Source organism: Grammomys surdaster, unplaced genomic scaffold (genome assembly GCF_004785775.1).
Source record: "Grammomys surdaster isolate TR1022 unplaced genomic scaffold, NIH_TR_1.0 125341, whole genome shotgun sequence".
In the NCBI taxonomy this organism is placed as follows: Eukaryota; Metazoa; Chordata; class Mammalia; order Rodentia; family Muridae; genus Grammomys; species Grammomys surdaster.
The window spans coordinates 742,247-754,393 of record NW_021620215.1 but is presented as its reverse complement, the minus strand read 5'-3'; the positions used below and the strand labels follow the sequence as shown (position 1 = coordinate 754,393).

Below are 12,147 nucleotides of genomic sequence, written 5' to 3'. Positions count from 1 at the left end.
AGAGAGAGAGAGAGAGAGAGAGAGAGAGAGAGAGACTATATGTGTGTTTGTGTCGTTTTCTCATTACCTTAGTGGCTGGTGTGCTTGTCAGTTTGCTTCAGCAATACCTGTCTCTATAGCTCACATGCTCACATGCTGTCCCACAGCACACATGTGTGTGCCTGTGCTGGGCTTATGTTTCTTTTCTCTTTTTCTCTGTGATATTTTACAACGCAACAGGCTACAGGATCCCAGTTCAAATCTGGACTCCAAGAAAGCCAACACTGGACAGCAAGTCTAGCATGCCTTAGGTCCTCCATACCTCGGGTTTCTATAGAGACAAGTGCTAACCTCACAGATTCTGGGGAAAACGAAATCATATCCTGTTACAGAGCCTGCTGGGGCAGAACACGTCACCTCAGCCATCTTGTCTTTGAACATGCTTCTCTCTGAGGGGCATTGCCCCCTTGGTTGTGACTTTAGCATATGACATTTCAGCCAAATTATAACTGTTTCAGGCTGACCTTGGGTCTTCATTACCTCTAAACGATACTCACGACACCTAACTGTAACCTAGATGTCTCATACACATGCCATCTGGTGGCAGAATGAGTTAAATAACCATATGGAACAAGATGGGTGACTGACGTCTGCCCACACGTGGCAGTACATGGAACTGTGGGTGGGAATCTGGTGTGATGGTGTAGTGACCACCCAATGGTCACTACAGTGTCCACGCCCCTACAGTCTCAGGCCTCCTCTCTACCCATGCTTCAGTCTGACCTTGAGACTATCTGGAAAGCTCTCTTCCTTTTTGGCTCACCCCACCCCAGGACACCAGTCTCTATACTGCATAAGTCTGTGTTGAGTGCGGGGTGCCCTCCAGTCTTTGACGTTGATCTGGCCCTCCTTTGCCGCTTTTGGGTGTGTTTGAGCATTGTCCTGCTGGGTGTGTGAGCAATACCTTTCTGTGTGAAGCCCCTTGGTTCAGTGGAGCCATGTGCCTGCGTGTGGTGTGCCTCGTGACTGGCGCTTACTCCCCTCCCCCAACTTTCCCAGTTACATAAGCATCTTAGGAGTGAGTCAGTCCTGGACTTTGGGCTCCCTCTGCTGGCCACTGCTGGACTGCACAGACTTGGGAGGGCTGTGTAAGCCTTCTCCTAGTCCAGCCCCTAAGCACTGTGTACTGGCATGGGAGTCCCTTTGTCCCACGCTACAAGGTAAGCTCCTGGAAGAGGACTCCTCCCACTCCATCCCATAATGCTTATACCGTGTGCTGACTGTTACTTGTATATTCAGCACACGAAGGATATCCCTGAGAGTTGGAGACCTTGAAAGCCTTGCTGACTAGGGCACTACTTAAATCCAGCACAAGGTCTGGCTGGCTCAGTGTTCCCTACATGAATGAGTTTTTGCCCTGAACAGAGTGAACAGTGGGGTACAAGAAAATATGGGGACCGTCAGGCCTGAGGTTTTGTGGCTTTGTTTTGTTTTGCTCTTTTGTTTGTTTTGAGACAGGATCTCTCTATGTAGCCTTGGCTGGCCTGGAAGTCATAGCGATCCATCTGCCTCAGCCTCCTGTGAGCTAGGGTTAAAGGTGTGCACACCAGACCTGAGCTTTAAAGTAACACTTTAGTTACCTTAAAATCTGTGTGGCCTTGGGCAAGACACCTAACTGCTTTTAAAGTTCAGGTCTCTCTTGTGTTAAATGACTTTGTCTTGTAAAATAATCTGTAAAGTTTAGAAAGAATGTCTACAGGTGGTGGTGGTGTTATTGTGTAACCATTGCATAAATGGCTTCGATGATGATGGTGTGACAGTGGTGATAATGATAACTGACTTTCAAACCAGTACCAGGAAGGCATTCAATCCAGTCAACTTCCAGCTAAAGGGAGAATTTTTCTCCCGAAGTCTCCCTGTAGCTTGCAGTTTTCACATAGATTAACATGGCTTCTAGAGAGTGTGAAGAAACCAGGCTGGGATACATCCAGGTGACAAGCAGCATGTCCCTTAGCCTCTTGCTAGGCAAGGTTGGAGTTCTGACTTCCCCATAGATTCCCAAACCCTATCAGTGTTTCTCTGCGATCACTGAACGTGGCTTCCACTGGCAGCCCCACGAATACTTCCTCTGAGAATAGGAAGTCAGTGCTAGCCTGGGTCACTTTTCCTGTCTGTGCCTCAGTTTTCTCAGTAGGGAGCAGTAAGTGAGGGAGCAGGGGTGAGAGAGACAAGCAGGGTATGGAGGTGAAGGATCTAGACGTGTTCTAGCCCACTTCCCACTAATGGCCACTTCCACAGTCTTGGTTTTGCTGGCTGAGCCGTCCCTTCTCCCCATTCTAGCCCCACCCTACTCTCCGCCTTTTTCACAGCTGGAGACGCAGCAGTGGGAAGAGGCTTCTCTTCTTCCTTTTCCCTACCTCCAGGCTAGCTCCACCCTTCCCAGAAAAGAGGTGTGTTCATCTCTTCTCATTGGAGACTCCAATTGGTAGAAAGCAGTTTAACTAAAAAACAGAACACCCCCATAGTTACCGTGTGCAACAAACGTATGTGCATGATCTCAGTTAATAATCGCCGTAACTCCTTGAGTGTTTACAATCTCTGTTCCGTAAGTGACGCGGAGGAAAAGTGAGGTTGAAGGGGTTAGGCTGAACAAGGATCTTCCAGCTAGGAAGTCTGGACGGCTAACCCACTTCCCTTTCGCTTTGCCTTCTGATCGGGTATTACAACAGGTTTCCAGTGATCTTCCAGGGCCCTGAAGCCCCTTTGGGTCCGCTTCACGTCCACGAAATCTTGGGTCAGGCTATGGCCACATAAATCAGCAGGGTTTGCTGCCAGGACTCAGTGGCCCACATCACCCAACTGGATTCTAAGTGCGTAATCACAGTCACCACATCATCCAGACCCAGAGGCCCTGCAAGTACCCCATTCTCCCGGAAAGGCTGGCAGGTGCAGGGCGGGGTGCCCTCTGAGCGAGGGTGGGTGTGGGTAGAGGAGCCGAGGTGCCGCCAGTTCGCTCAGCCTGCGGCCAGAGGCGGAGCCACCGTCAGGGTCGAAGTCTGGCCTAGGCGACGGCTCGGGGAGGGGCGGGGCGAGGCGGGGGCGGGGGCGGGGGCGGGCAGCGGGGCGCGGCCTGGACTGGTCTCCCTAGCTGCAGAGGGCGGGAAGAGCGGCGGGAGGAGGGGAAGAAGGAAGGAGGGCGGGGAGTTGGCGGCTCCCGCTCGGCTGGGCTCTGCGCACCCACGCTTCACTGCTCCGCTTTCTGCACCCCCCCCCCCCACCTGGGCATGCGCCCCCCGCGGCCCTGGCCCCCCAGAGCCCACGCCACCCCCAGGAGTCTCCCCAGAGCCGCCTTCGCAGAATGGGCGTCCCTAGCCCTACGCCGCTGAGTTCGCTGCTGCTGCTGTTGCTGCTGCTAATACTTGGTAAGCCGGGTGGTCGCCACGTCCCTGTCCCGGCCGGGAAGGTGCTGACACCATGCAGCCAACCAGCCCACCTTCCTAGCATTTCAGAGCTGGTTGCACCCCTACTTCTCCATCAGACGTGTCTCCACTGTCTCTGGGCTCCGCGTCTCGCTTCCTTTTGCGCCTGCCTGCCCGATCAGTTATGGGGAGGGTGGTGGTGCCCTTGCTTTAGGCTCCCAGCTGGGGTATATTGGCGACCTACTGAGGTATCCCCTGAGACACCATCGGGCCTCCGGAGGCAGGCGCCACTTCTCATTTGTTAGACTCAGCGCCTGGGGTCGTTGCGCCCAAATACTGTGACAACCTTCTTCCTCACTCTCGGCTCAAGGCCTGGTTTTGGGTGTTTGTTCTGCGTGGGCAGTGCCTGGCGGTCTTCATAATTGCCCAGAGTTGGCTGGGGGCCCAGGGGCTGATTCTGACCACGATCTTTGAAGAAAATCTCCCCTACACCCCCACCTCCCAACATAACATTTCACCATCCGAGGCTTCCTCCCTCACGTGTCTCCACCCTGGGCCAGTTCCCTCTTTGCCCTTCCACTCTCCCAGATATTTGGCTGGTTGTCAGACTCAGGTGGTCTCTCCATCCATGCCTCAGGAGACACCAGGCACCATGGAAACTGAACCTGGGATCTCCAAGCACCCAGTGTCTATCCTGGTGGGTGTTTATGATGGTGTGTGTTCTGGGCCAACAACCTTGCATCATGGCTGGTGTGTGTGTGTGTGTGTGTGTGTGTGTGTGTGTGTGTTGAGGGTGGTGGAGGTTGCTAACGTGGTATTGTTTGAGGTCCGACTTGGAGGGCTTCCTGTAGGAGGTGGTCTGGGAAAGATATGGCATGGAAGCAGTTGCCAGGAGAGACTGAAGCCCTTGAAAGGGGTGTGTGTGTGTGTGTGTGTGTGTGTGTGTTAAGGATATGAATATGGGGAGGTTTCTAAGGTGCTATAGTCAAGGCAGAAGCCTGTGGGGCAGGCACCCCAACTTCCTTCTCTGGTTTATAACAGAACCGCATGGTGCCTTACAGAATGGTTCCTTGATGCTGCTCCTTGAGCTTCTGGGGCCAGGATGAAAACTCTCCTTTGGGAACAGAACAGGAGGCAGAGTGTTGTAGGGAGCTGAAGGAGCCATGGGGCTTGGTTGCCTAGCGATTGCTTCTTTTCCCCAGTGAGCTTAATGGAGCAGGAGTGAGCCCAGGGAAGGTTGGGAGGAGGGCGTGTTGCACAGGGGCGAATGCCATCTTAGAGGAGCCAAATGGCATCTTAGCCCACTGCATTCAGCACTGGCATTCACTTCACAGATGAGGGATGTGAAGTATCACGTTCCAGAGTTCGTATCCAGCGAGGGTAGGGGTTGGATTTGAACTCGGATTTGACTCCAAAGCAGACTTTTGCCTATTAGAAAGGAGGTGGCCTGGCCAGAGAGAACCTTGTAGCAGCCTACTTCCTGAGGCTGTGGGGACAACTTTCCCATGTGGATCTACAAGCAACAGCATGTGTGGAGCCAGGAAGGTGGGAGGGGACCTTCTCAGCAGAGTCTACCCATGGACAGCCAGGATGGTGTCAGCTTGGCTACCTTTACCATCCTCCTGATTATGAAATGTGCCTGGAGTGATATGTGTGTGCCTGAGTCACACACTCACGGGTTCAACATCAGAACTGGAAGCTCTTAGTTCTGAAGGACAGAAACTGAGACCCAGGAGAGGAAAAAATTGGTTCCATGTTGGCTTTCTGACTCTAGCCTCTGCTTCAAGGGGTGGTCATGTGTTCTCTGCGTGACGTAGCCAGAAGAGGAAGAAAAGGAGCCAGAACTGTAGGGCAGGCTGTCAGGCTCCAGGGTGGTTTCCTCCAGGGCCAGTAGCAAGCTGTGGACTTCCCCCTGGGAATCTGGGAAATTACAGTTTCGTAAATCAGGGCTCTCCATGGAAGTGCCTCGCCTTCTTGGTTTTGTCCCTCTTCAGGGGTGTGTAGAGGCCCTCCAGAGAGGGCAGGGATGTGGCCCGAACGTCTCATCTAGAAGAGAGATGGTTCTCCACCCCCATCCCCAGCCAGGCCTGTCTGTGTTGTGTAGGAGAGCAAGGAGAGAATTCTAGACTCACATCTGGGTTTAGAACCTAGTGGCAGTGCTCCCTAGGGATGCTCTCTAGGAGAGTTTCTTCATTTCCCTCATCTGAGAAACTATTGCCAGCCCTCCTTGCATTCTAGGGTTGTGTAGTCTCACCTAGAAGTAGCTATGAAATGGTGGAGAGAAGAAAGGAGCTAAACACTCCAAGGTTCTGGAACCAGTTGTCTGTTGGGACAGGGGTGGGGGTAAAATGGGTGGAGGGAGGGGGAGGAGAAAGAGAGGGGAAGGGGCAGCTGGTGTTTAGAGTCTCCTTACAGAAAGGAGGCCTATGTAAATGTTCACACCATAGGCAAATCATATGTAAATGAAAGCTTTTGTTTGGGGGGGGGGGCTGTGCATAGTGCATCTGGGTTAGCCTGGAGGCTAACAGATTTTGGGGGCGGGGAAGGGATCTTCTGCCTCAGGCCTGGGCAGAGCCTGATTCTTGCCCTAGAAGCCACAGCTGCCTGAGTAGCCCAGTGGGCTGGGAGAAGCAGTGAGCTCATGGCACAGCTGTAGTGGGGAGGGTATTGTGTGGTGAGGACTGACTAGGCCTGTGCCCTGTCCAGCATGGTGCTCCATCCAGTGCAGTATCCCAGCCAGCCTGGGCCACTGGCTCCATTGTCTAGCCCAGGTGATAGAGCTAAGCCAAGCAGTCTTTCTGTAAGATTTTGTCAGCTCCTCTCTAGCAAAAGTCTCAGAATCCCTTAGCTAGGCGTTACCTCTGAGTCCCTAGCCGTGCATGGCAGGGTAGGAGCGATAAAGATCCAGCCAAGAACTGGAGAGTCAGGAATCCGACATGGTCTTATTTATTATTTCCAATTGCATGCCTATGAGGGTCTACATATATGCATGGATACAAGTGTGTATATGTGTCTGTGTAAAGGTCAGAGGTCAACCTCAGGGGCCATTGCTCAGGAGCTGTATTTATTACTGTATTTGTTACTATGATTTGTTAGTGTGTGTGTGTGTGTGTGTGTGTAGGTCAGAGGACAACTTTCAGGACTCAGTTCTTTTCTTCCCTTGTTTTTTTTTTTTTAAAGATTTATTTACTTTATTTATGTGAGTACATTGTAGCTGCCTTCAGATATATCAGAAGAGGCCACTGGATCCCATTATAATACATGATTGTGAACCCCCATGTGGTTGCTGGAATTTGAACTCAGGACCTCTGGAAGAGCAGTCAGTGTTCTTAACTGCTGAGCCATCTCTCCAGCCCCCTTTTCTTCCCTTGTATATTCTGAGGATGAAACTCAGGCTTATGTGGGACTTACCAGCCACCATGCCAAGCCTTTTTATATAGTTCCAGGGAATTGAACTCAGGTCCTGATGCTTGCTCAGAAAGCATTTTACTTATTGGGAGGTCTATACCCCAGACTCCAGATGGACTCTTTTGTTCATGTAGGTGCTCTGCCTCTGGTTAGCTAGAGACAGAGTATTCGTCTGTTCCTCTGTTCCGGTGGATCTGAACCTATGCTGGTGTGCTAAGATGCTGCTGTCTTGTGTCCCAGCAGCTCTTCTGCATTCCCATCTGTGTCTTATGCCCAGCTGTGTTCTAACCTTCCTTAGGTTTCTCTTTCCTTCACAGGCAGCAGTCAGGAATGGTGCTGATGATACTGGCCATCGAATTGGGACCTATTCTTTCTAAAAGGATTCTAGCTCTTTCTGCCTTTCCCCACAGGAGCCAGGTGCTACGCCCGGCAGGTGCATGTCCCCAAGGGGCCTCTTTACCGAGTGGCTGGCACCGCTGTCTCTATCTCCTGCAATGTGAGTGACTATGAGGGCCCTTCCCAGCAGGACTTCGAGTGGTTCATGTACAGACCAGAGGCCCCAGCTACGTCACTAGGCATCGTCAGCACCAGGGATAGCCAGTTCTCCTATGCTGTCTTTGGGCCTCGTGTGGCATCTGGTGACCTGCAAGTGCAACGCCTGAAGGGAGATTCCGTGGTACTCAAGATTGCTCGCCTGCAGGCCCAGGACTCTGGCTTTTATGAGTGCTACACCCCCTCTACGGATAGTCAGTACCTGGGCAACTACAGTGCCAGGGTGGAGCTGAGAGGTACTGGGCTCTGAGCTGGGTGGTGAGCTAGCCTTCCAAGTACTGGGGTTGTAGGCATAAGCCAGCACGCTCAGATCTATGTTTTCTCTCTCCTCCTCCTTCTCTGTCTTCCTCTTCCTCCTCCTCTTCTTCCTCCAGCCCCTTTTCTCAGTACTGGTGATTGAACCTACAGTGTGAAACATACCAAGGGAACTACTCTCTACTAAGCTGCTCTATACTCTGTGTTGCTTTTTGAGGGCTCACTTTTGTAGCCCAGACTGGCTTACAACTAGCCTAGGTTGGCCTGTAGCTGGTGGCAATACTCCCACGATTCACTGTGTAGCCCAGCAGTCTTCTTGTGTTGCCCCAGTGCCATCAAGCCTGCCTTTCCAGCAGTTTCTTCTTTCTTTGGGGGGTGGGGGTGGGGGATAGGATGAAGGTCAACTTTCTAAGTTGACCAGACCGGCACTGCACTTGTTCTATAGCCCAGATGGACCTTGAACTTGATCCTTCTGCCTTAGCTTCCTGCGTAGCTGGGATTATAGGCCTGCACCACCAGGTCCAGTCTCTTTATCTTTAGAGAAGGAAGACAGAATTACTTTTCTGAGTATTTAAAACCGTTCAGTCTCAGACATCAGAGTAGATGTCAGTAGGCTTGTTCTGTGAAGTTTAGTAAGTATTTACTGAATGTCTTGATGTGCCTAGACCAGGCTTGGCATCTCTGAGGTATAAAAGAAAGATACAGTGCGCAGTTCTTGCCCTCAGGAGCCTACAGAGTATGCAGTGAAGTAGACTACACAGGAAACAGGCTGGCTCCCAGCCCTCTCTCACTAAAGCCTTTCTCTCCAGTTCTTCCAGATGAGCTGCAGGTGTCTGCTGCCCCCCCAGGGCCCCGAGGACGCCAGGCTGCAACCTCCCCCTCACGCCTCACAGTGCACGAGGGGCAGGAGCTTGCACTGGGCTGCCTGGCTCAGACCAAAACAAAGAAACACACGCACCTGTCGGTATCCTTTGGGAGGGCCGTTCCTGAGGCCCCAGTGGGGCGAGCCACTCTACAGGAGGTAGTGGGACTGCGCTCCGACATGGCTGTGGAGGCTGGAGCTCCCTACGCGGAAAGGCTGGCTGCTGGAGAGCTCCGGCTGAGCAAGGAAGGGACTGATCGGTACCGCATGGTGGTTGGGGGTGCCCAGGCCGGAGACTCAGGCACCTACCACTGTACTGCCGCTGAGTGGATCCAGGATCCTGATGGCTCCTGGGTCCAGGTCGCAGAGAAGAGGGCAGTGCTGGCTCATGTGGATGTGCAGACACTGTGTGAGTGCCACATGTCCCACTGAAGGGTATCTCAGGGGTGCCGCACGGCCACCGTCAAACTACAGAGTTTCTCTTCCTGAGAATAAGCAGTCTTGTAAGACAGTATTCATTCTCTGTCTATCTCTCCTCTGCTCAAAAAAAATTGGATGTGGAGATACAAAGGGCTATCTATTGTGGAAGGGTGAAATTCAGGTACTGGGGTGAGGCCTCTAAATTTCTGCAAAGAGGAATTATGGGTGAGGACCCGGGAGGACCCGGGCGTCTTTATGACTCCCCCCATCTCTTGCTGTGTTTCAGCCAGCCAGCTGGCAGTGACAGTGGGACCTGGTGAACGTCGGATTGGCCCAGGGGAGCCCTTGGAACTGCTGTGCAATGTGTCGGGAGCCCTGCCCCCACCAGGCCGTCATGCTGCGTACTCGGTGGGCTGGGAGATGGCCCCTGCAGGGGCTCCGGGGCCTGGCCGCCTAGTGGCCCAGCTGGACACAGAAGGTATAGGCAGCCTGGGCCCTGGCTATGAGGACAGGCACATTGCCATGGAGAAAGTGGCATCCAGAACCTACCGACTACGGCTGGAGGCTGCCAGGCCCACTGATGCAGGCACCTACCGCTGCCTCGCCAAAGCCTATGTTCGAGGGTCTGGGACCCGGCTTCGTGAGGCAGCCAGTGCTCGTTCCCGGCCTCTCCCAGTGCATGTGAGAGAAGAAGGTGAGAGGATGTTGAGCCCTCGACAGGGTTCAGAGCTTATAGGATTTATTTCCTAACCTCTTAGCCCCTGTAACACCCCCCCCCCCCCCCCCCCTGTTCTTTGCTCTGCAGGGGGGGTGCTAGAGGCTGTGGCGTGGCTAGCAGGGGGCACTGTGTACCGGGGAGAGACCGCCTCCCTGCTATGCAACATCTCTGTACGGGGTGGCCCCCCAGGACTGCGACTAGCAGCCAGCTGGTGGGTGGAGAGACCAGAGGAGGGCGAGCTGAGCTCTGGTCCTGCTCAGCTTGTGGGTGGAGTAGGTCAGGACGGTGTGGCAGAGCTGGGAGTCCGGCCTGGAGGGGGTCCCGTCAGTGTAGAGCTGGTGGGACCCAGAAGTCATCGGCTAAGACTGCACGGCTTGGGGCCCGAGGATGAAGGCATATACCACTGTTCCCCAAGTGCCTGGGTTCAGCATGCTGACTATAGCTGGTACCAGGCAGGCAGTGCGCGCTCTGGACCTGTCACAGTCTACCCCTACACGCATGGTGAGTGACAACCACTCCCTGCCCACCTTCTCCTGCTCTGTTTGCCCCTTTCCATCTTCCTGTCTTCCCTTGGTATCCTTTTTCCACATCCCTTTGCATAAACAGCCCCAAGCCTGCCTGAGTACAGAGAGGGTAGATTGTGGGTAGGCAGGCATGGCGCTCTCCCTTGGGGAGGGCAGAGTCTAGAAAACCTGCCGACCAGCCTGACAGCAGGTGGAGGGCCGTGACACTCTCTGAGCAGAGCCTATCTTCTTTTCTGCCAGCTCTGGACACCCTATTTGTGCCCCTCTTGGTGGGCACAGGAGTCGCCCTAGTGACTGGCGCCAGCGTCCTAGCTACCATTACCTGCTGTTTTATGAAGAGACTGCGGAAGCGGTGATCTGTAGCCCCAGGTGAGGGAAAGGAACCCCCAAGCCCTGTCTTCCTCAGGCTTCCTGTGCTGAACTGTACCTGGGCTCCATCTGGCAGAGAAGCAGCGAGCACAGTCCTGCAGGATCACGTAGCAGGGTGAGGGTCAAAGGGAACCGGTTCCTCAGCCAACTCCACATGCTCTCTCCAGTTCTTGCAGGTGTCAGCTGTCTTCCAGCCATTGCTACCCCTCCTCTGGTTGCCTGGATACCCTCTCCCTCCGTCCAGCCCTCCTTTAATTTATTTGACCGGTCCCCACCTAGTGTGGGAGACATGGCTCCCCTGTTCCCACCTTCCCTCAAGTTTCCTGGCCACTGTTCTTCTCACACTCATGTTGTAGAAAGGCCAGTTCCTGTCCTCAAACTAGTTTTTCTAAAATGTGAATAAACTGGTTTTATAAAATCGAGGCCTGTTGTGTCTTCTCTTGCCATGACGCTATTAAAGGCAGCACCAGGGTGGAGGGTGGTAGTAGGGCGGTTGCTGGATAGCCCAGGCCTCTCTTCCCACCATAAACACCATCTGTCCTTTGTGGGCCTTGTTACCCACCAACTGCATGAGGGGATGCCTGGGTCCCATCTGTTGCCCCAAATGTCTGTCCTGAGCCAACTCCTAATGGGGTTATATTTGGAGAGGTAAGCTCCAGCTGGGCTTTGCCCCTTTCACAGAGCTTCCAGGGACAAGTCTTTCTGAGCTTTCCAGACTGGGGCACACCCTCCACTGGTCTCATTCTCCTGGTTGAACTAGTCTTGGACCAGACTCCTCCCACCAGGCCCTGGGGCCTCAGTCTTTTCCTGCCTGACCTTAATTATCCTCTGACAGCAGCTGAATAGGAGCCTCAGAACATGGCTGCCTACTTAGGGACAGCAGCAGTTGGGAGGACCTGTGTCCTTTGTGTACACAGAGCCGCTGCATCTGCTTATATCTGATGCCAGGACTTGCTTACTGGCTAGCTGCAGCTCCCTGCCTAAAGAGTTCTCTGGTCCTAAAAGCATTGGCTGTTCTATACTTCGAGTGGCATCCAGTCTACCTTTTTCATCCAGTGACCAAACATTTATTGAGCGTTATTGAGTTTGCCACGTATCATTTTTTTTTTTTACAGATAAGGAAACTGAGGTCCAGAGAAGTAATATGTCTTGCTGAAAGTCATAGAGGTAACTAGTGACAATCAGCATTGGTGCTAGAACACAGGTCTCCTGTCTGTGCCCTGGATAGCGGTGCCCTGAGTGGTGCCATCTCGGTGACTTCCAGAAGCAGCTTCAATGTCTCCATTCCAGTGCTTTGTATGTAGATACCAAGTTCCCCACCCCTCTTGTCTAGACTCCACGTCTTTCTCTGAATTCAAACCCTGCTCACTTCCTGTGTTCACGTTCAATATGTGTATGTGGGATCCCAGCAGATACATGTTCACGGACTTTATTTTTGAGAGTGACTCAGCTGGTCCTGAAACCTGAGTCCATTGCTAGACAGAAGGGGAGAGGCAACAGACAGCTTGAATCCTCTTTTGAGTGGACCCACGCTGAGATGCACACTGGAAGGGAGGTGCACTGCCCCGTAGGATGCAGGCTTCTCAGCCTGGGACACAGCAGCAGACTTATTCAAGGGCAGGGATGGGTGTAGCCAGGGCC

The 12,147-nt window shown here is 53.2% G+C and overlaps 1 protein-coding gene across 1 annotated transcript; it reads left to right on the top strand.

Moving 5' to 3' along the window:
- The first annotated feature begins 3,285 nt into the window (after positions 1–3,285).
- On the top strand, positions 3,286–10,928 carry Igsf8 (immunoglobulin superfamily member 8). Its single transcript, XM_028785709.1, has 7 exons — positions 3,286–3,401; positions 7,217–7,594; positions 8,423–8,884; positions 9,182–9,589; positions 9,701–10,114; positions 10,378–10,506; positions 10,674–10,928. Exons 1-6 carry the CDS (start codon positions 3,338–3,340, stop codon positions 10,491–10,493), a joined length of 1,842 nt encoding a protein of 613 aa, XP_028641542.1. The 5' UTR covers positions 3,286–3,337; the 3' UTR covers positions 10,494–10,506; positions 10,674–10,928.
- Positions 10,929–12,147: the final 1,219 nt, after the last annotated feature.

Bases quoted from the DNA above. Each gene is read 5' to 3' on its own strand.
- Igsf8 (XM_028785709.1), top strand. From the start codon at position 3,338: ATGGGCGTCCCTAGCCCTACGCCGCTGAGTTCGCTGCTGCTGCTGTTG. The intron at 7,595-8,422 runs GTACTGGGCTCT...CTTTCTCTCCAG, and splicing joins TGCCAGGGTGGAGCTGAGAG to TTCTTCCAGATGAGCTGCAG. The intron at 8,885-9,181 runs GTGAGTGCCACA...GCTGTGTTTCAG, and splicing joins TGTGGATGTGCAGACACTGT to CCAGCCAGCTGGCAGTGACA.